This window comes from Anarhichas minor, unplaced genomic scaffold (assembly GCF_050575085.1).
Source record: "Anarhichas minor isolate MPS153535 unplaced genomic scaffold, ASM5057508v1 ptg000010l, whole genome shotgun sequence".
NCBI classification, from domain to species: Eukaryota; Metazoa; Chordata; class Actinopteri; order Perciformes; family Anarhichadidae; genus Anarhichas; species Anarhichas minor.
Window position 1 is genome coordinate 8,390,279 of NW_027466456.1, and position 24,912 is coordinate 8,415,190.

The 24,912-nt window shown below is 39.7% G+C and overlaps 1 protein-coding gene across 1 annotated transcript in view; it reads left to right on the top strand.

Moving 5' to 3' along the window:
* The window catches only part of pex5la (peroxisomal biogenesis factor 5-like a), a 76,324-nt gene that overhangs the window by 17,982 nt on the left and 33,430 nt on the right, over positions 1 to 24,912 (top strand). The window contains exon 2 of the mRNA XM_076088618.1: positions 17,911 to 18,015. Within this exon, the coding sequence (XP_075944733.1) occupies positions 17,911 to 18,015 (105 nt within the window). The remainder of the gene's footprint in view (positions 1 to 17,910; positions 18,016 to 24,912) is intronic.

The following is a 24,912-nucleotide window of genomic DNA, read 5'->3' on the forward strand; positions in this document are numbered from 1 at the left end:
AAGTCCACATAACTAATGCTGTTGCTCAATAAGCGCTGCAACAGTGGCTTCCAAAAACCTGTAATTCATATAAGCTTTGTATTTTTTTCTTCTGGTGAAAATTGGTTCTATACAAATCAAGTATGTGTATTTCAGAAAAGACGCTGTGTTTGTGTTTGAAGACAATGTGTGTTACAGAGGAAATGCAAGGATCTTTATTTTTATTAAGAAAGAAAGTTTGAGAAGCTGATGCTGGCAGTCTGAGGTTTAATTCTGCCTTGTGTTTCTTTGGTTAAATGAATAGCTTTTTTAAATGTTTGCTTAATCACTTGGATCTTTCTGTGCAGAGGAAGTCCAAAAAACTTCCTGGCTCAGTTTCACTGATAACAGTATTATCCCAAGTAGGCGTTGATCCAGATAGTGTTCTTTAGACATAATGCCGGAATGGAACAAACTGTCAGTTCACTTTGGAGTACATTTACTTACGATGCAAAGAAACGCCACAATTGTTTGCCACAATCTTGAAGCTGCCAACATTTGTGTTTGTCATTTTGAGGAATTACTGAAATTATGTAATAAATCTTGTAAAAAATAATCTTACCATATTAATGAAAGCACATCATAATGGATTGATCTTCCATGAATGTCCGATGAATGATTGCGTTACTGTCATATCCTCAAGTAGTCAGATCTTTTTATGATATGTAAATGGCTGCATCTGAAGAGCCTTCATTTCCTCTCACAGCATGGATTAGCTTCCTCAAACAATAAGCCGTTACTGGCAGCCTATCTTGTTTACGCAGCAGGACCTCGATCCGTTCCAGTGAAGGACCGGTGAACGAGAGGCAGGCTGGCTGACAGCAGGGAGGTGGGTTTGGGTGTCAGGGCCTTCATAGTGTGACACCGTACTAATCAGGGTGCGGGTGGGCATGTGTAACAGGGGACCTACACTTGACCTGTGGTTGCTTGTTAATGCATAAACAGTGAAAGTCTGACTCCTGACTTTTAATCACGTCTTCTTGATCTGAATCAGATCTGACCATCTGGGCGTCGTACACACATTATATATTACTTGACAACCTTTTGCAGCTCTAATGGAAGTTGATTTTTGGATTGTCTGTTGGTGTTGTCGGTCTGTAATCAACGAGCCATACTGACAAGCCGGAAAAACCTTGCTCAGCTATGTATTTGCAATTAGGATATGGATTGGATTTTGATCAGAGCAGACTGGCATGTAAGACAACATCTAAAAAGGAGGCTCAGAAATTGGTCATGATCAGCAGGCTGGGAGGTTGATGTGGTGCTGACGCATGCACATTAATTAATGACCCGTCCCCTCCTTCTCCCTACAATTTTCTATTTCTGCAGCTGCTGCTTTCAAAGGCTTTAATTGGGCAAAGTCGCTCAAGGTAACAAGGGCCTCACGGGCCTGTGTCTGGGCAACCTGATTACTGTGTGTGTGTGTGTGTGTGTGTGTGTGTGTGTGTGTGTGTGTGTGTGTGTGTGTGTGTGTGTGTGTGTGTGCAACGGTTGGGTAAAGGTCCCTCCAATGGGGCACTGAAGTCAACTGGGAGGACATGCAATTGCTTGTGGTAGCTAAATGACTTAAATAAGCCAAAGCTTTGCTTTGATTAAAGTTGCTGTATATGAAATTGGGAGGATTTCTATTTCCTCTCAACAGCTCTCAACATTGCGACGGCTGTGTCGGAGGCTTGCAGCTAACAATGCTAACAGCACTAACAGTGCAAACTACGGCTAAAGTAATGACAGCGCTAATAGTGGAACCGGGGGTGGGTGGTATACGCTTCCACGACAACGCCGTTGGTTGGAACGGTGTTACTAGCTGAGCTCGGTGCATATGAGCTCGGTGCAGAGCGGTGGCCATGTAGCTAGCCATCGTGGCATGCTCACATGTACAAACATGCACTAAGCGCATGGGCGGTGGGCCCAGCTGTGACATCAAAGCAAGGAGAAGCTTGCATAACAACACAAACAGAGGCAGAGCAACTTCCATCTCTTCTCAGGTAGACATTACTCCACTATATATCTTTACATAGCAACTAGTTGTTTGTTTTGAATAATACTTCTGATTTTAGTGGTCCTCTGATAATTATTCTAGCGCCACCATGACGTTAACATTTATGTTTTTAATTGAAAACTACTGGGTGGATTTTACAGGAAATTTTGTTCGTACAATCATGTCTATTAGTTAAAAACTTCAGGTTGTCCAACATTTTGGTTTATGAACAAATACTTTCAAAACTAATAACATTCTGTCAGCCTCAGCTGCACTTTGTGTTTTGCGCTAATTAGCATATGTTAACCAGCTAGCTCAGCAAGCTAAACTAAGATGGTTTGGTCAGTCTGAGCATGCTAGCAATGCTGATGTTAGCATTTAGCTCAAAGCATCACTGTGCCAAGTGGACCCTCACAGAGCTGTTAGCATGACTGTACTCACTCTTGGGCTTGTTTTTACTGAATGTCTATGAGACTCTCTCTCTCTCTCTCGCTCTCTCGCTCTCTGTGTCTCTCTCTCTCTCTCCAAAAATAGCTCTGTCTAGGGTCTATTTCAGTACCACAGAAACCTAATACAGTACAGAGAAATGAGTGGGCCTGGATTAAATTGCAAGTATCAAAATAATAAAAGCCAATTTTCTAGTTTAAGTAAACTCATTAGAAGGCCGCTCTGACAATAGCTCTTAACTTGCACAATATGGTCAATTCATTTCCTCCTGTCCACCTCTCAGCTATGTAATGGAAAGGCAGCTGGACCAGTATCCCCTAATGTAGGTGGCTAATTAAATCAAACACATCTTGATGGGCTGAAATAGTAATGCATGAAGAAGACAGAAAGCCACGTTTTGCAATTAAAGCACTCAGGGGCAGACATATGCCAATTAGCCGTTTGTACGACAGCGCTTTACAAAGCACAATGATACAAACACTTCTACAGAGAGAAAGACAGTGCAGTCGTCTGGATCTAGGCCACATGGAGGCTGGAAGTGAGAGCCGGGTCTACAGCAATAATGTAATGCCATTTTCCAGGCAGCCACTAGTAATCAGGTTACTGTACTCTCCTGCTCAATGCACGGAGGGGATCCTCCTTTTTATTGCCATCCCTCATCATTAGCAGCTGCAAGCTGCAAGTTTTGACACAGCTATAATGTAAGTAATGATTTGGGCTGGCTCTGCAAGAAGGGCTGAGTGTCCTCTTTCTCCACAGTTTTGTCTTAATAGGCAGGTAATGGTGGAAGAGGAAATTGACCACTGGGCTCTGGAGAGGGCTTTTGTTCCGTCAGGACATGAGGAGTAATCAAAGGGGAGGGAGTTAAAGTAGAAGCAGAAGCTGAGTTCTGCGTGAGTGTTACCGCCCAGCTATCATCACCTGCCTTCATTTTTCAATCCTACTCTCTCTCTCGCCATCATGGCCACCCCTATTATCTCTCAAAGTCACTCTCAGATAATGTATGTGTGATATCTGTATATATGTATATATATTGTTAAGGGCAATGTTTATTCTAAAGGTATTTGCAAAGTGTTGACTGAAAGCCTGTTTAATTTGTATTCAAATCCATATGTCACTGCAATATCTGACTTTAATAACTACAGCATGATTCACGTTTTATGGGTATGTTCAGGCACTTAAAGCTTTTTGGTTAAGGTTAGTGAAAGATTTTGGATTGAAGACAGGGTTGCAAACAATTCTAAAATAAAATGCAAACATTAAGTAATAAGACACACCTAACATTTTCTACTTGCAAAACTATCTCAGAATAAACATGAGGAAAAGTGTGGAACGTCGGCTGAAACTTGTGTCCTCTGTTGTAGTTCAGCGATCTTTCAGCGTTGCTCTGTTCTCCCCTCATTCTTCTCCCTCGTAGATTAATTATAGTGGGAGATGTGCAGCAGCACGACACAGCACTCTTACAAGACTATAATGTCAGCTTCTTTTATTACCGTCCAGCTGGTGGCTCTGCAGCTGATGGAGGAATTACAACTCAAAGTTCAGCAGTGACAGAAGCCCTGCAGGTATTACTGCAGCTCTCGGCACCGATGAGAGAAATGTACGAGTCAGCGGCAGGTAATGGGAGTTGGACTCAAGCAAGTTATTTTTAAAACAAACGAGTGCAATTAGAGGAACTATGTGACGTTTACTGATTAAAAATGATTTTCTTTGATTACAGCAGCATGGGATTGGTCTAATGTCGGGATGAGTTAATTCATTTGTTCGTTTATTTTGTCCTCTCAGGTCATATCCGTCCATCTGGCTCCTAGCTATCAAATCAGATAGAGGAGTTTCGTCTGTTTGATTTCGTACTCATGACAGATGTAATCTGAGATCTACATTCTACTTGATTTAAATCAATCTGGTGTCAAGAAACATCTTTCCACTGAAACTGCACTGCTTTCACCCTGAGGATAGCAAGGAGGGATGCCCAATTATTAGTTCTCATATTGCCAAATCCTCCTGTCTAACCTGTCCAAACTATGCATCTTTGGTACAGCAATGCTCTGGTTTGAATCCTACTACTCTCAACATACACCACTTCCCTTGACCCACTTATCCGCTCACAAAAATACTTGAAAACACCAAATAATAAAATATGTGAAAACAAGATACCTATTCTTTGAGGTGTTCGGGGCAAGTGTGATGTTTAACTTGAAACAAGCCGACACTCATCAGTGTTAGCCGACAGAGTGCACTGATCAGCAAATTCACATGAGGAATTGATGAGTTGCCGGTATTCCACAAATTAGCCACATCCTTCAGTAGCTCACAGATGGCTCATGTGCTCCTGAGCGCTGGACTGTAGCTACTGTACAAAGAATGATCAAGGAGAGAACTGACTCACTGCTATTTGCTGAAATGGAGACTTACAGTAATGTCAAACCTTGCTGTCAGGTCATTTGGGCTTCTGGGAAATTAACAATAAAGTATAATAATAACACTGCATAAGCCAGTGCCCCCTTTCATTTAGTGTTGCCATTATTTAGAGGAAGAAATGAGCTCCTTTGATCTTATGTTAAGAGTAGGTTGCACACTGGCTAAACACATTCTAGTTTCAAAAACATACATGTCTCCATGTGTTCTCCCTCCACCACTCAACCAATCCTTTACTGTAAATGAATCCTTTTTTATTTCTTAGTAAGTTGGAAGTACTGAAATGTACTTATTTTATATTGATTAAATTTGGCAGCAGGTCTTACTACTGAGCATTAAGAGTTTATCTTCCTATCTCAGTCCACGATTACTATACTTCTCTCCATGTCATGGAAGACTTTTTTACTTTTTAATGCTGTGGTTCATGTAGAGACAACCTTTTGTTCCACTGCTGGCCGCAAACATACAGTTACAGTTACAGTTACAGTTTCCACTAACTTTCCTTCCACTTCTCGTGGGTTTTACAGATGAAGCGATGAGGGTGTCTTTGGCCTTGGCCATAACCATGAGCACATTGATGACAGAACGAACACTACATGAGGCTGCAGCAGTATAGTGGCAGAGTAAGGTCAGGTTGGAGAGCATCAGAGTGAAGGGTCCAGATGGCAGCAGAGAAAGAGCAGCGGATGAATCAGCTTTGTTTTGTAAAGAACAAACAGCGAACGTGCACAGCTACAGTACCATGTTGTACAGCTGGCATCCTTCAAGGACTGATCTCAGGTTAGAGGGATAAGACCATTGGAAATGGGATCTTTTGTTGTTGCAAGCGGTTTAGAATCTGTTAAATTGGATAGCACATGTCTTGACTGGCACGATATTCTTCTTGTTTCATGCCTTAACATTTCAGCTCCATTGAAAAGTTCTCTCAGGTCTAAATTGATGAACTTGTCAATCTAAAGGAGCAGAACTCCATCCATGGAAGCTGTCTCTTATGCTTAATTTGCAGGTCAAAATTGCTCTTGGTAGCAGAAAAAGATATAAAATGAGAAGAGTAGCAGGAACATCCTTGTCTGCATTACTTTATTCAGAGATACCTATGACCCTACATGACATTTCTACCAATCCTATAGTTTGACGCTCTTTGCCTGTGTGGGCTCAGTTGCGATTTTATTGTATGCAAACAGGGATATATTGATTATCATATTACTAGGACTGTGCGCTGAATACCAAATGAAATCAAAGAAGAAGAAGAAAAACAACAGCAGGGCCGCTGACGAGCTGTTATTTTTCTGGAGCCGATAGCAAGGTGACACAAAACAAATTTAAAGAATTTAAGTGTCATGTAGCCTTAATGATTAATAGGTGACAGCAGGTTGATATGCTTGTGTGTTGACTATATGGTCATGGCCGCTCACATGAAAGCTTGCTCCCTGTCCTTGTGGCTGACACGACCATAAAGAACCACCATCGGGTTCCACCAGAACAAGATGATCAGTGCTGCGAGCTGTGGATGGACTTCACTTCACTTCACTCAGCTTTACAATTCAATCTCACTCCAGTGTTGACAGACATTAGGAGTAATATACAGAGTCCAAAGTAAGAATCAATCTTCTCCTGCGAAGAGTGGAAGTCAAAACAATGCCTATCATTAGATGCCGCGGTAACACAACTTTAATTAAGGGGCAAAGAGGAACGCAGAGCATGTTGAGAGAATAGTAAACACAGCGTAGTGCATCTGAGTGGAAGAGTGTGTTAACACAAGCTTGTGAATGCGAAAAACATGACACATGCCCAATTAGTAAGACGAAAGTGAACAGAAATGCAACTCAAGCGCGCCATATGGATTCCAGAAATGTGGTTTATTTTTTAGATATTAGCATTATTAAATACCATGCATATGAATGCTACCAGCCTCTAATTGTTTCCTCATGAAACGAGACATCATAAGTGACAAAATACACATTTACCGACAGTTTAATTAGTTTTAAATCCCATTATCTTCCCCACACATGGCCTACATGTACTGTAACTCCAGCCAGAGTGTTAAATCTGTGTATGTGCTCTATAATAGTAGCCTAAGTTATACAATATAAAAAAATGTTAATATATGCAGTTATGAGAAATGGGAACGCATTATCCACTACTCAGAGTGCTCAACCAAGCACACTACAAACCTCAGCAAAATCCTTGTGTATTTCTTGCCAAATCGGATTCTCGTTAATGAAATATTCAACTGCCAAAAAACATCTCATGTGAGCACTCCAAGTGGGAGGGGCCCAAAGCTGTCTGTGATGAAAACTGAAGGCTACATTTAACACCTGTGCCGACACTTCCTTAGCCGTTTCTCCCAGAAGTCAACTAGAGTTTTCAGCCAAGTGGATACAGTGTCCAGTGTGTGCGCATACATAAACACACATCGAGAGTCGAGTTCTTGCATAGCCTGAGTTGAAATTGACATGCTTTTTACATGCTCTGTCATCCAGTGTTAATGTTTCATGAGCAGCAGTCTGCGTTTCATGTTTCAACATGAGTCTACAGTATCTACAGAGGTTACAGACAGCGTTCCCATCCAGGCTGGAGGGTTTAGTGTCATGTTGGCCATCAGCAGTATTATTTTTTTTTTATGTGCACCTGTTTCAGTCATGTCACCTGACCTTTGACCAACAGTGATATCTCGACCAAAGACCAAAGGTGCCTTTGAAATGTTATCCCCCATACAGTGGAGCAGTGTCGTTTTCTGATTCCCTTCTTAAAGCACATTTCATACAAGTAGAATTTACAGCATATCCTGTGTTTTTTTTTGTGCTGCACCAAATTTCATGTATTCTTTTGTTCTCGAGCTTTTGACTTGAGTCTTCTTGCCCATCTTGGCTTAAAGGTTAAGAGTTAAGAGTTAAGCAAACTTAATCTGCTGATGAAGACCATGTGACACAGTCAAGAATTAACTGTCAACGTCAACAAATACTGTCGACATATACTTTTTTATACAGTATATCTATTTAAATGCTCAAGGTCCATGCATCGATGCACAGAAAAATAATATCAAGTTAACATATAAGTGACAATACGTTTTTTAGATGTGCAGATGTCGATTGATTTTCTGAACGATCCCACTGATTGATTCAGACCGACATCGTCTATCAATGGTGGCAGTGAAATCATATTGTATTGATATTATTGCTGATTTATTACTGTTTTGTATAGCTGTATTGTCAAAGTACATGATTTCAAGAAAGCTGCAGTTAATACCAACACTATTGCATTGTAATCCCATTTTAAAAACAGCTTTGTCGTGTGTTTGGATGCATATTGTGTATTGTATTAGGTATCAATATCAAAAACACAATGGAACATTGCAGCCAATATAATAATAATTTCAACCATGTCACTCTTGGGAATCTTATTTGACTGAGTTGCTCTCCTTACAGAGTATATGACAATGTGACAAATGTGAGCTCACAAATCTGCAATATTGGATTAAAATGTTGAATTCATTTCAATTTCAATTCAATTTTAATTGTATAACCTAATTTTACAAATCCCAAATTTGCCTCAGGGCTAGATATGATTGATGGAGAAAGATCAATATAGGGTGATTAATATTGAAAAGTGATTGATGGAGAGCTTATTGTAGACAAACAGTGATGCCATTTGAAGTCTTACTTTGCATGTAGGACTGGGGAGATCTCACGATCAGAGGGCGATACTTTGCATTCATTTGTCATTTTTAGTTCAGCGGCTCTGCGCTCAATCAGACAGTTTTCAGGGCCAATCATTAATTTATATTACGTTGTGTGCTGTTGAATTTCTTGGCAGATTCAGCAAGTGGAAAAGACAAAGTGATAGGAAATGTGATTGTTGCCTTGTTTTATCTCTAAAAGAGATTAATTGTTAAATTATGTAAATCCGAGTTCAAGTTGAAGTCAGCCATGAAGACACATTTTGAAATGTGTTAAATCTTCATGTGATCTAAAATGCACGACAATAATATTTAAACTAAGAAAGGATCTAACGCTACACCAGACATCCAATTAAAATTAATGTTTTTTTGTCATTTTATTTCATGTTATTTTTGTTCCTGTCCTGAAACTACTGTACTTAGGTAAACTGTTAAATTCCTAATTTCTGCTAACGACTGGATCCAAAATAACCCTTTTACATTGACAACAAGGTATTATCATATTAAAGAGTATTTTATTATTATATTGGGTCTCATAATCTCTCATTCCCTTTTCTTGAGTGAACAAACTGAGAAAGATTCAATATCTTTTGGCTCTAATAAAAGCATTAATAGTTACAAGGTTTTCAGCACCAGATAACAGTGTGTGGTCAGATCTACTCAAAGTGAACTGCACAGCACACTGCTCTACAGTATGTGATACCAGCTCTGCTCTACAAGTGACACCTTATTTTACTGTTTCTTTTTCTTTTCCTCCTTAAGTACTTTCTTTTTTTAACAATGTCGCAGTATGTTTCGGATGTTTCCACTTCCATTTTCTTTTTTTCTGATGGCCTGAGGTTCAAACTGGCAACCATGTAGAGTAACATCAGCATGCAGAGTAAGCTCAAAGCTACAGCTTCCTCTGTGTGCTAAAGCCTTACGTCCTTACGCATCATCTCTTCCAAGAGTTCCCTCAAGGAACCTTTTTGTAAGAGATGAAAACATTAGGAGGCAAGCACTGAGTTGAGTTCAGGCTCTCACACACTGGAAATGTCCCGACTGTAAGGCTGTGATTGCATCTTCATAGTCTCCCAGTGTTATAGACCGCGACAGTTGTACACCAACCATTGCTGAATATCAACTCGAAATTGTATATTTTTATGATTAGAAACATGTTTCCTTTTAGATGTTTACCACTCTAGGCGAGTTGAGTGGTTAACCACACCTGCCACAATAAAGCTTAACAGCCTGTTTGTATACAGTATATGGGTTTGGTTATCAATTTAAACCTTAAGCCTGATGAAGAAACAATTGTGATGACAATGTTGTCTTTTTTAAATACAATTGTGAAGATACATTTGTGAGTCTTACCCCTACATATAATGTGCATATCCTGGTTGTCAGTGTTAAAACCGTCCAGCAGCAGACAGTGGTGTGCTAGCACTCTTACACGTCCTGCCAATCATTGCATCGGCAGCTCAGCTATAGCGAACAGTAGCTCAGCAAGGTGATCTTAATGGTGTGAACTCAGAGCTATAGGCACGGGGGTTTTTTGGGCCGTAATAGTCTGGCACACAGTAGACGACCTGATGCCTTTGCACTGATTTCCATTTAAGCCGTATTTGCTCAGCTGTCCTTGGGAGCGGCAGCCTGTAAACACCTCAGGGACTGTTTTCCACCATATATCCCCATTATAAGGCATTACAGTCCTCTGCCTTTCCCAGAGTGTCACTTCGTTTCTGTGAAAGCCCCGCCATGGAACATCCTCTTCACAATGACATATATTCCGTTGTGCTGCACTGAAATTAGGTTTACATGGAACCGATGCAATAATTATTTCCGTGTACTTGACTCTAATAGGGGACATTTATTGTAGATGGTTCATAAATTGGGGACTACATACAAGATATACAGGTATATTGTCGGATCTGCCTTAAGTTATAAAAAGTAGTTTGCCGTAGTTAAAAGTATCTTTTTGTCACCAGCTTGTCTGTGGATTTAATTTTTTTATTTTTGGTCCTATTAAGAGTAAGAAAGAGTGTGCATCCTTCTGACATTCTCCGCAGAGCAAGGTTGAACAGTATTTCGACAAAATCCTTAGTGTATTTTTAAGATGCTACATATGATAGCAGGATGTTTGGGTTTCCACATGAGGACAAAAGCTGAAACTCAAAAAACACAACTTGGATTGAAAAGTAACAGCCCTCCGTAATCTAAATAAATCAATGCTGACTGCAACGAACGTTCTATGTTTCTACATTAGTGAGAGTTGTAAAGATGCTCAAATGGTTCTAATTCTGCCACTTAATGATACGATTACAGTGTTGTGGTGTTAAAACTAGACCACAATCAAATAAATTATTCAGATGAATAATTTGTATCATTGTTAACAAGCGAACTATTCTAAGTTCATGGTACAGAATCAAGGAAATGTACAGAATCAGTGAGCTGCAGGGAGCATGTGACACCATGGATATTGGGTTTAATCAAACCAAGAATAAACTGTTTAAGTTATATCATCTTAATACAATTCAATACTGTTTCTATACTGAAAGGGCAACCAGCTGTGGGTTCGGCTTTTTCAGTATTTCCTTATGTCTGTCTTACCAATTCTGTTTGTGTCTTAGTTCCACAAGATCAGTATCCCCTATGCGACACCCAAACAAGCTAAAGCCAACTATAAAAAGTATTTGTCTTGGGTCTAATTGACAGCTGCAGAAATGTAGCCACGGGGTGGATTTCAGCAAATCATCTGAAACTGCTTTTGTTGACAGAGGGATTCAAAGCGTCACCAACCAAAGCTTAAATCCATACAGATTTGTCTGTCGCAGTACCATGGGAGACATTACTGACAGGCAAACGCTTTTACACAGAACATCAGCTGAGCACTGCTGTCCAAGCAATCTGTGAGTGAAAATCTGTGCAAACGAAATAAGCTGATTCACTTTAAAGTGACTGCAGAGTTGAAGACAAAGAGGATGCGGAAGTGATTTGGCTTTTGGCCAAATACATTTTATGCATTTATTTACATAAAATGTCTAAACCTATTATTTGAATCAAAGCAGCAACCATATAATGTCATCTCACTTTGTCTAAATCAATTTATACCAGTTACTTTAAATACAGATCTTAAAGGAATAGTTCGGCCTTTTGGGGAAAAGACTTCCTCCCTCTCTTGCTGAAAATTAGATAAGAAGATAGATAACACTATCAATATTTTTATCTAATTAGTATATTTCCCAAAATGTCACTATTCCTTCAACCCAATGCAAAAATTAGGGAAATTATGAAGGATTATGAGTCTGCTGTTGTTTGTGTAAATTCCCATGTTTCACTTTTTGATTGGTTCTGGAAAACAATCCAAATGGAAGTAATTAACTAAATTTGACTGCCTCTGGCACTGTGATAAATATGTTGCTATGCTACATTATGGGGCATTAAGATGACAACTTTGCTGTTGCCGCCGATGCCTCTAATTAGTTCTGTGGCCTGAATTGATCTTCTGTTCTGGATAAATTAATGTAACCAACGAATCAGAAAACTGATTAGCGGTGAGAAATAAATCCACCATGCTGATTTCCAGGGTTAAAATCATGTTCACATTAGAATAATTGCAATTAAATAAGATCATTTTGCCACGAGCACAAAATAACATTGCTTCACCAACCAAAACGTGTCTGTGATCCTCCATGTGCCTTTACACTAATTTAAGCTTTGGGAGTTAGACCATGTCTAGTGCTTAGACATGTTTATTTGGCTGACAATGACAATGTCATATTCTTCAAGTCTTTACAAACCACTCATTACCTGCATCCTCAGGAGATGAGACTTGGCGTTGAGGGCAGTTATTTGAACTGGAAGGTTCCCTCGGCTGCAGACTGTAATCCCGGACTTGATTTGTGTTGCCATCATCAACGAAAAAAAGCTTGCGTCTTTGACGTGACACTGCTGCAAAGACTACCACAGTACAGGACAATAGTTTCAAACAGTGATAGGAGCAGCTGTAATCAACATCAAGCTGCAGTTTTTAAGCGACGTATTAGGTCTGCTGCCACCAAACCACATTCATTATAAGAAGTAATCCCCATAAAGTTGATGAAAGTCATCAACGCCAGCAATAAAAGACCCAGGGTAACGTTTAGAGGTGTTAGCCTAGCTTATCAGGAGTATTAGCACTATTGGAAATCAGCTATTGGCTTTAATAACTGGAGTGTTCAGTATCCCATAACCTCAGTACCAGAGTGACTGGCCACAGTTTGAGAGTGTGAGTGTGTGTGTGTGTGTCTGTGTGTGCGTGTGTGTTTCTATGTGCATGTGTTCCGTGTCAGTAGAAATGCTAATACAATGCTTTTTTCGGTGCCTGATTGAGACTTCAAACAAGGTTGTACTTGAGGAGATCTGGTGGCGTACTGCAATTTTGGTGCTTGTTTAAGCAAACCATGGCACTCTCTCTTTTGTGCCTGCTCACTTAGTGGCCATCATTGCAGCTCTTAATGAGTCGTGCCTGACCTTTTCAGCTTGTAATTCCTTGAAGCAAATCACTGTGGCAACCACTCGCCACTGGTTGCATTTGTGTACCAGTTGTGACAAGTTTGAGTTATTAAAACAAAAAGGCCTGAAACATCATTTTATCCAATCACTACGATTTCTTACCTTGCTAATCATCTTGCTACCCCAAAGATTTGACTTCCTCAACCCGGATGCTGGGCCCTGTGCTCTAAACAAACAGTGTAGAAACACATATTTTGTCCAATATGTCCAAGAAATGTAAGTGTATTATTAATGCTGAGTCCCACTTATGATGCTGTGGTTTACTCATTATTTTCCATTGTTTATGGGCTCAATACAAACAGGGGCGTTCCACATATTTTCCTCTCAAGTACTTGTAGAGTATATGTGCTCGTCTCTGACTGTGATCAATATTCCATCTACAGAGAGGCATCCCAGCTGTTGTTTGATGCATTTCTCTGAAGCTAAGAGCGAATCATGCGAGAGGTGAGAGGCTAAAGGTCTGCCAGGGGCGCTGAGAGACACATCAAAAAACTACACTGCATTAACACACCCAGCTGATTCTGTAGCATCGGGCAAACCCGCCAGCAGATTGTGCTCCAGGTTCTGACCATTCTTTGTAAACAGTGGGGAATTGATGTTATTCAACATTCATACCTGAATATTAATATTGCATGAGTGAGATTAGATAAACAAATATCTATTCTCTTGCAGATGTGTCTTTTTATCCTCCTGTCGACAACCAGCTCTTTATATAGGTATATTTTTCCCTACCTGCTCTGAAATAGATCTTGTAGATAAGTATCTCCTGGTATATCACGCAGGACTTAAATGTCACCAGTTTAACACCATAAAACGGATCAACAGAAAGGTGCTCGGAGATTCTGAGTAGTTGTTATTCCCACATGAAATCCATCTTTTACATGAAGAAGAATTGGGCTACTGTGAAGTTTAGTAAGTGGTTTATATTCCCACAAAAATCTCAATCCACTTCAACCACTATTTTTAAATACAACATATCGCTTATGGAAGTTGAATGTATAATTGGAAATATTTACTGAGAAATAGATTATGTGCCACCACACTGAGCCACAGTACAGGATCCGACCACATGTGTTCCCCCTTTTATCTCAACATTAAGGTCACAGTATGTTACAGTAACGCTCTTTTCGTGGGTCAACATCTGAAAAGGATGGTCCCGTGTCCAGCGACCCGCTTTGACCTGCAACCTTGAGTTCAGCCATTTAAAAAAACATTTAAAGTGTTTCATCTCTGAAGAGGTTGAGTAACGAACTTCTTTTACTTGTATAGAAACAATGATCCGTGAAATTCGTATTATTCTATTACGGTCTTGTGAATGTCACAGAAGATGGTACAATACAGCCAGTCTGCATGAAGAATTTATTTTTACTCATCATTAGTCGGAGCAAACATTCCTCCCTTGCATGGGATGAATTGCCCTGTAATTTTACACCGCTACAGTTTATTAATACTGTTGACTGTTTTAGTCTGTTTTTCAATGTAAATGCTCAGACAAAGAATTACATAATAGGCATGAAAACATGAAAATTAGTGCAGGTGCCACAGCTTGATGTAATATAAGCTTACACAAAAAATCTGCTATTCATGTAAAGCACTCTGTAGAAACTGCTTCATGTGGACATCAAAGCTCCTCAACGTTGGTCTCAAACACACTCACATTGAATGCAGGTAGTCTTTGATGTAAAGCGGGTACTAGACCCTTTTTAAAACCAGGTCATGAGCCCTGGGTTATTGACATCTACTGTTTGTCTGGATTAGAAAAGGTCATCACTTGAACAAATAGAAGAAGCCAGCAACGTTTTGCATTCAATGTCTGACAAGGGCTTTACTCCACAAAACAATGTTCTGGGTTTAGAAGTTCATCAGGAAGCAAAGTCACTGCTTCAGCAAGAAAGCACATTGCAGTTCTTTATGAAGACCATTTCTAAGAATAAATGCAACTTATTGCACGTGGAACAAACTCTCTCCAGACTCACTACCACTGACTCTTATGAAATTCATAAAGCTGTTCAGTCCTACCTACGAGTACGCCTGCGTCACTTTCCAGTAAATGTATTAGTTTGGAGTGATGAACACGCTGTGGTGGATGGGAGATTGTTAATTGATTTTCTGAGCCACGTAAACAGCAACATTTATGTCCTCTGCCTCCAACCGCACCTAATAATTGGATTAAACTGTTTGCATAATGCTGCAGTCAATCGCATCTGTTGTAGATATGTTTATTTTAATTTGATCTTCCAGAACAGGCCCACAGTGACCAAATCTATAATCAGACGCTGCTGTTTTAGGAAAGGAAACTGTTTACAGAAAATGTGTTACAGCTGTTTCATTCAACTCAGACACTGAAATCGGATCTTGATGTTAAATAAAACTATTAATTCATACTACTGTCTTTGCAAGTCTCACGCTTGGTATGAAGAAAGCCTAAAGTCTCCTTATTTTGAGCACGTAATTATCTTATTGTCAGGGTTTCAAACAGCAAAAAAAAGTAAAAAAATAAATAAATAAATAAAAGTTACAGTATCAGGTTCTCGATTACTGCCTACGGCAGTGCACTGCTAAATAAATCCGTAATAATTCCTAGAAAAATAAGATCCAGTTTTGCAAAAGTTGACACCAAACAACACAGCAGGCAAGCCAAGACTGTAAGCAATACAAACTGAGTGTGTGCCGGGTGAAACACATCCTAGACACTGTTGGCTAACACAACACCTGCACATACGGCACAGAGGGAACATTCATCGCTTTTTCAAATTGCATCCATTGCCATTCAGAAAAACAAACTAAAAACAAATGTTGAGAGCTTTTCTGAATCATCTCCTGCCACGTGAATGCTGCTTTGCGGCTGGTGTCGTCTTGGCAAAGGATGTTGTTCATTTATACTGAGTGAGACCGAGCTAGAGTGTGGGCGCAGGTGGCTTTTGGGACTTTATTAGGAGCATTAGGATTTCAAGGGAACTCCCCCCAGGCGCGGCAAATGCATTTTGTTACATGATCATCTGAGGAAATCAGTGGAAGAAATGCCCAATTCAATTTTCTGGCAAGTGGAAATGTGAAAAGCCCTAAAAAAGATCCAGCTAAAAGGCTTCCAGTGGGCTTCATGTGCAGTCTGAAGAGGCAGCATGTACGAGTCTACAAAACGTAGAAACTGAGAGTGATGAACAGCAGTTTCGTCTCTCTCACTGGTCAGCAAATTTAATTGCAAGAGGATGAGCTCTTTTCTGATGAAATGTGTGTCATAAAATGATTAATAGCGTACAGTATATTCTGTCTTCTGGCTATGGGTAAAATGTGAAGTGAATAAATGTCTGAGGCTGGCCGTGTCTAACATAAAGCCGAGGTGAAAAGGATGACAATAGGCTGGCAAAATATATTTGACCTCTTGTGTAATCAATTTTTATTGTTATGTAATGTGGCCTTGGCAATTACCGGACAAGCTTAAAGCGATGAGGGGCTGTGGGTGGTAGACGGAGGGCGGGGCAGTTTGTGTGTGTCAGAGGGTAAGTTTGGGAATTGTAAAGGTCACATTACTTTCTAGTTGTGGACTAACACTGTCATCATATCACTACTGTTGACTAAAAACCTTATACAGTAGAGCAGCAGTTCGCAATGGGGGATCATTTTGATAATGCAGCTGCCTTTGAACAAAAAGTAACAAGAAGTTATTGTCAAATATATACGTTTGAAAGATAAAAAATAGAAGTTTTAAGGGCGTCTAATTAGTACTTAAAGTAAGAGGTCCGTATTCATATTACAACAGTAATGCTACCTAAATATGTGGCAATGAGGTATGTTTAGAAAATACGCTTTCACTTTCACATTTTTATTGGGTGCGTTTGTATCAGAGTAGTTTTACAAGTACGAGTACAGGCGCGCAGTATCGGGCCTGATACCCGATACTGCTATCGATGGATCCCTAGTTTTGGTACACGTATACTTGGCCAAAGCCCAAAGTATAACTGCAATGTGTGCCGAAAACCATCCCTTCGTCACCCACTCCCAAAAAATACATTTCAGTTTCAGGTATGATCACTGGTATGAAATGTTCTGTGATCATTAGAAACTTAAGGTACCCATTGGTGTTTTCACGAATCAAAACAATGTCCGCATTCAGTGCTACCAACCAAAACGCCACTTGGCTTTGCAAAACTGCCATTGATTGTATTTATGTTTACTTGCTAGCAACCTACTTCTTCCGGTTTGCTGGTACGCGCGTCTTAGGGCTGTACCGCCACCCGTAGATTAGTGGACATGTATATCGCATCACTCATGTTACTACAAGCAGTCATCAACTCAACAGGGTACATTTAACAAGCGAGCAGTATTAGCTCCTCTTCCTGAGTACTGCCTGCAGTTCATCACATGACTTTTCGGTACTCAAGTTTGAACCTTTCACTGACCTCTATGTTGTGATTCCAACATGCCTAATGTAGCTTTGAGGAGTACAACCCGAGAAGCATTACACCGGTCAGCTGCCCAGTACACATGGACATTCATCTGATACACTGTACACCATTCTTAGTAAATAATGTGGTCTGTGTAATGAGCTCTGTATGATATTCTGTCATCATAAGTACTTGATAAGTACTGCTGTGGACGACCATGCTCATCACCGTCTACAGTCAACCCTCTACATTGTGCAGTGACCCTCTTTTCATTGCCATAGTCTTGTGGAAATGTCTTCAGTCGATGTGTTGTTACCGTGGACAGTTACCCGCACAGTATTTCCATCATCATAAGGTAAAGTCTTTGTCTGTAAGATGCCCCGGACGGGGGCAAAAAGCACTGAGTTGTCAAACTGTCCTGACACAAGTCATTGTTGATTTCACTGTTGTAGGGGAAAGACTCTAGGGCTGCAGATAAGACTGTTGCCATGGTCCTGAAGGAGATACCAAGTAAGGCGTCATCAGAAGGGAAGCCCCTCCTCACAGTGACTACCAAGGTGGGCAGAACCATTTCAGAAAACCCCCTCGCCCCCCTGTGTTAGTCATGCTGAACAATAGCAAAGCTTTGAGTGTCCTATAACTGACCTCCACTGTCTACTAACTAATTTCTTACGCTTTTTGACTGTTGTATCTAACAAAGACGCAACAAATATTTCATTTCCAGCTGCTCTATGGGGTATAAAACCCTCCTACTACATCACTACATTTACACAAACAGTGAATAATGATCTTATGATATATAGAAGCAGCCTCAAATTGCTGCAATTATCCACAGTACTTTTTATCTTTTCAAATTAGCCTCTGAAAGATTCATGGTGCTCTTCTAGTTAACATTTATTAACAAATTTCCTCTCTCATTCCTAATCAGGACAGAAAAAAAAAACCCTCATGAACTTTTTACACCTCATAAGCAGCTAATCCTCACAAACAGCGTGTGAATGCATTTCCAAAATGCTATGCCACACGGCACGGCATGGCATGGAGCTATTGATTGAGCTCTCTGTGTACAAACTACTGCAGCAAATGACTGTACCCGCTGCTGAGCTTTTCACTTCTCTTTTGCTTTTTAAATGTTGTAGCTAGATGCAGTCGGTGCTCCAGATGCCAATATGAGTTTTCTTGCTCTGTGCTTGATTGCTTTTTGTATAGTGTGTATGTGTTTGTGTGTGTGTGTGTGTGTGTGTGTGTGTCCTCTTGTATATCTGTCTGTGTTTAATGACCTGTAGCATGCTTTATACTTGTTCAATGTTCTAATACAATGCCTGATTTTGATAAGCTGTCACACAATCAAGATAATGCTTCTACTCAAGTGGAGGGGATTTAATTATGCCTCAGCATGTGGTGCTGAGAGATGGAAGCTGCTGAGTTCACACTAACAAGATATGACTTGTCTATTTTCTTTAAATATGGGTAATTTTGTTGAATGTGTCAATAATAATTTGTCATAATTCATCATTTAAAAAAATTACTTTATAAAATGGTAAGAAAACATCATTGAAGGACAGCTTTCCTCCGCGACAACTTTCTGCAATCGATTCTAGGCCCTTGATATGCTGCAGTGTCCCAAAGAAAATCAATATTATGGACAATAGATCGATATTTGCCATTTACCAACATTTTACCACCTGCAAATATCAATACTGTCAGCCCTCAGAGAATACAGAGACAGCATCAACTGAGAAAAACATAAACACGTACATGAGCACATCCAGCACAATAGTGATTGAACCATTATCCAGCTCATGAAGGTTTTCAGGGAGCGACAGCACGGCAGTTTCCCAGGAAATATCCTCCGGTTCACAGGAATTACAGTAATGACTTTTCATTATCATTATGGTCTGTTCGAAATAAACACATGCAGCTCATACAGTGATGGTTTCCACAGCCGCACAGACAAAGAAAAGGAGCAATTTAGAAACTCATTGGCAAAAGTCAAGTAATACCTGAGAAAGATGAGCTGCTGCAAAAAGTCAAGGCGTTCTCTGACATCTATTATCCACAAATTACATCGAGTAATGTCACCAGACATGTCATGTTTTATGAAGCATGTTTTGTAGTTGTTAACATCATCTACGCATAATTGTCATACGTCACTGCCTGTGATGGGATAACAGCTACAACGACCAATAACATTTAACCAGAACCAACCAACAAGCTAACAGCCCAGTCGTACATATCAGAGGTGAGCAAACACAATAAAGAAAATGTATGCACTAAATAATTGTTGTTACTTTTGTCATTATCAGGCTAAATCAGGTCATTTAGCTTGATATGGATTTTAGCTGCCTGGCCCGAACAATGACATTGTGCTACATTTATTCTAATATGCAAATCTTTGCATCAAAATAAGATTTAAATAAAAGATCTGCTTCACCTGAATTCGGTGCATTTTTGTTTAGTCTTAGTCTGTTGGTATTCATCAGAAGATAGTATTAAATTATAAAAATAATTTCATTTTGATTTGGCCAAAAACGTAAGTGATTTCCAAGTATCCTTCATTACAGGGTAAAGTCAAACCTAAATGCAATACTTCAGTATGACGTTAAGCGGCATCAAGTTTAAGTTTAAGAGCTGTAAAATGTATAGTTGTTAGAAAAATACACTCGGTATTGAGAATGCATTGAGCTATAAAATAAATATATAAACTCACAAATTTACAGTTATTAATCTTCTGCCAGCATACCTCTCCTGCCTCGTCATTTGCAGCAACAGCGTTGCATTTTGCTGTAATAATTGTTTCACATTGGCGGAAGTAGGCGGCACACGATCAGTCCAGTGTGTGTCAAGGGAGTGTACACTCTCTTTTATAAAAACATGCAGAGCCTGAGAGAGCCGGGGTTACCAAAGCAAGTTGATAACCACCATCGTGGTAACAGTTACCTTCGACTAAGGCTTTAGAAGAACAAAGCCTGGCTCTGTCTAACTTGCTTTGTAGTACCACTGTCTGCTAAATATTTCATGCCTGAACTGAGTAAAGCAAATAACTTGCTTGTTTTTCTTTCTTATGTAAAGAATTTCATTTTTATCATTCTAGATTTCCAAGTCCATAAGTCACTTCTCACTTTGTTTTGTATCGCTTTGCTTAAACCCCTTTTTTTCAGGAAAACAAACACAAGATTTTAAAAAGCAACTGCAGTTTTAAGCTCATCATGGACGTTGCTTCAATGTGGCCAGACACAACTCGTGAAGGCTGCAGTGCTCTCCAGTGGCTGAGGCTGCAGTTTTAGAGGCAGCGTGCAATATTCCCTCCTGGTCGAGTAATGTTTGCAAAAAACTACAGTGCCCAGCTGTTTTAAAAACAAACTATATATTTGTGATATATTTGTTTTTTCAGGATTTGAATGTTCAGTAGGAATCAGTCTTGGGGCTGAGTGCCACAGACAGGGCAGGGAAACTGGAAAGTATTAAGAGACGCACCACTTTGTTGATTTTGGTCTTTTCATAGGGTTTGCTGAATATAAGAGAATACAAAATAATGCCACCCTTATCCTTTGAGAAAAGTGAAACACACATTAAATATAAAATTCAGTCTTCAAATTCTGCGGCCTGAGGACAAATCTTGTAAAGCCATCATGAGTCATAAAATACCCAACCAAGCTAACTGACCTCCAGTAGGCCGGCCCGTGGGAGTACATGGAACAGTTCATTGCCACCCACAACAACAGCTTTCACACAGCTGTAATGAGTAAACAACCAGCTGCATTACAGAGAACATTTTCAAAGATATATCAGAATAAAGAAAATACAGATTCTGAAGAGTTAAATGTGATATAATTCCTGATCACATCATATTCCACGTGAACTAAACACACTGAAAGAAGTTGGCTGTAATTATTTCTCAAGACAACCATCCCTAACATAGCCTGTATTACTCTCGCCTCTGCTTTGATATTTTGTATCCACCTTTCCCTTTGTGTAGTGTTTTCCATTCTCTCCACCTCCGGCTGTCCTCACCTCGACCTCCACGCCTTCAAAGCTCTGACAAGTTTAACTGGTACACGGCTCCATTAACAGCAACATCTGAGAGATCTCTTGGAGTCGAGCCCAAGCGGCACAATTAGCTCAAGTTCTCCATTACATAATTTCCTACAGCACTCCTTAAAGCAAACAAAGTGCCAAAGTGATTTGCATGGGAGATGAGCAAAAAATTAGAGCAGAAGGGGAGCAAAGGAGGAAAACAGGCAGAAGGGGAAAACGGTAACCTCCTTGTAGTGAAAGTAATAAATAGGCAAACAGCTCAGGAAGCTGCTCTCTTGGTTAATTGGCGTTTGCATGTTACCAGCTACCAAAGTGCTTGATGCATCTCCCCAGAAGGTAGACCTTCTGTCCCCATTTTTCGGATGATTAGAAGAGGAAAATGCAGAGGTCTCATCTTTTGTAGACCTTTATTTAAAGTAGGCCCCGATGGCAATCACAGGAAGTGCTTATAAAAACGGCGACCGGGCAGTGTACGGTGAAGATAGTACAGTGTCCTTCATCATGAGACTGCCGATGGTGATGTACAGCTGCATCCTTGATCCTGAATGAAATCTGACTTTTGCAATTATTAGTTGCGACCAATTAAAAGTCACTCATTCAGTCAGTCGTTATTTAAAAGTCTGCAGCAATGCCTCGATCTGTCGGACTGTACTTGGATACAACAGTGATTTGTGCTAAATGCTAGCGTCATTATGCTAACATGCTCACAATGACAATGCAAACATGCTAATGTTTTGCACGTATTATGTTTGATCTGTTCACCATCTCGGTTTACCATGTTGCCAAGCTAACGTTTGTTAATTAGCTGTATTAACTGTGAAGCTGAGGTTGTCACTAGGGAATTAGTAAATATGATAAGTTTTGCAAACATTTGGCTCTAATTAAATCCAAAGTATTGGATGAAGTTATATGTTGACCATGAAGGTCTAAATTTCATAGTATTCCATCCAAGAATTGTGAACACATTTAACTAACAAACACAAATGTCAATCTCATAGCAGCACTAGAGGAAAAGTCACCAACATTTCATGGCAAACCATGGTACAGCGATCAACCGACCGACTCGAGCTGCTAGCGTGGCTAAAAACTACAACACGCACCAACAGTTTATAATCCTATAAAAATGCATCATTCAGTTAGTAAAGCAGCGGCTTCCTGTGCCAGAGATCATGTTCTCATAATAACAATAAGGCTGGTTGCAGTTTATCACAAAGTAAAAGGATGACATTTTGAACTTTTGATGGTTTTGATGGTGGCAATAAAAATAATATTCTGGAGCCTTATAGACCAGCTGTATAATCAAACAACAACTTAAAGTAATAAGAGTGGATGAATCTAAGGTCATTTATCATTAGGAGAGTTTTCACACAGACTACAGGCTTTAACAGTTCACCTCATTTAATGCAGACTGTAACTCTCAGATATTCCCAAAAGATGCTTCGCAAGCATCACACATTTTTTTATTCACTGACAGATGTTTCTCTGGTTATTTTCCACTCAGCCACTGCTAACATGCACATTTATGAATGTCATATCCATTGTTCACAGATTCTCCCCCTCCAGTCTTCAGGTCGCATGTCTCCACAAGAGTACACTATATTTATACAGCTCAGCTGGCATTGAAGTTGAACGGACCAGTCAGCTGAGAAGGTGTTTGGATGAAGCTACTTGATTTGTTGAATTCAGGAAAACCAGAGAAATGTCTCTAATACAGAATATATTTTTTTTTACATCGCTGTACAAAGCAATGTAGTAGTTTGTATTTGATTTAATTGATATTTAAGAAGATCACTGATACATCTGAAAGCACTAACAGACTTAATAATCATTTTTAAATCATAATTCCAGGACCAGGACAGTCCATTACTGTAGGGGACACAGGAATCATAAGGAGTGATATTTTTTGATTCCTCTGTCAGCTAATTTTACACATTGAGGTATTGAATCTTTGCTTAGAAAACAATTGATCAATTATTAAAATTAATGCAGGTTATTTTTAATTCAATGAGACTAATCAATTACTTCAATTATCCGATCCGAACACCTGCCAGACATGTTATGAAATATTCAAAAAGATTAAAAGAAGCCAGTTTTCTGAAAAACATGAACAGCAGTCTACACATAACACAGTGAGCCAGACCACTGAACCCCCCTCTCATCCACAACAACAACAAACACGCTGGCTAAAAGGGAGAAAGTGTTTTGATGTGCTGAATAATAATAGCAGGGCGGATGAATGCTGACATTTTTGTTTTCTCTGAATGACAAGCAGAGGCTTCTCTCATCTCGATGCCAGCGTTGGGTCTGTCAGTTTCATCCTTTCGACGTTTGTTTCAGGTGGTGTTTTAATCGGTATAGTGTTTCTGTTGAATGTGGGCAAAAATCATCTAATTAATTAAAGCAGCAGAAGCCATTTGAAATAATTCCTTTCTTCCATTAAAGGCCAACAGTTGAGTGGTTATTATTCAGGTTTTATGAAGTTTTGAAGTCAAGAAGAAATGAGGCATCAACCTCTTTGACAGAACTAAGATGAATGTGTAACCGAGTCACCGGTGGCTCAGCCGTCACTCAGACTTCCCAGCGTCGACCGTAAAACACTGGATAAAGTCGACCTTTAAAAACGAGACTGCTACGGTGTATTTTCATCCTATGATTTGTCGCTGCGTTCCAACATTGGGGGAAAATGCATGGGCCGGCAGCAGCTGAGGGGGAAATCGGGTCACTTCACACTGTGAGACTTCCTGCGAACCAAAGCTTTATTCTGACACCACAACAGCACAAACTCTAATTACCTATGCTGGGTCAGCGCTCTTGCAGCGCAGCACAAACTCCTGCTCCACAAAGTAATGTCCCCTCTCTGGATATTATTTATGTACTTTTTTCAAAGGTTTTCTGGCTGCGGAGAAAGTTTCTTCTTTATTCTTTTGTGCAGCAAACATTGAATCATATTCCAAACTAGTTATCATCATCATCTTCTCCTTTGTTAAAGAAACATTTCTATTGTTGCATGAAGCAAAATTCATGAAATCCACCTTATCATGAATTATAATTAGTTTTCTCTTTTATTGAAGCTTAAGCCTGGCGCCATTTAACAGTTGAACAATGCTAAAACAAAGTTATGAGAATTGCTTGCAAACACACCTAAACTGAAGACCGCAACAGATCTATGTGTGCACATCTTACACAAAGCCAGGACTCCCAAATCCCAAGTCAATGTGGATATCCGTTTTCAATTGTTTTTTTAAGTTTGTTTATAGGTCAGTCCACTAAAGTTCTGGTGTCTAATTGACCCCAAACATAACTAACCTCCCTGTGTTGTATAACAGACTTTACATTGCTGTAAATTACTATTTTAAAAACTAAAGTAATATACACTCAGTTGCGACTTTATTAGATACATCTAGCTAAAACTAATG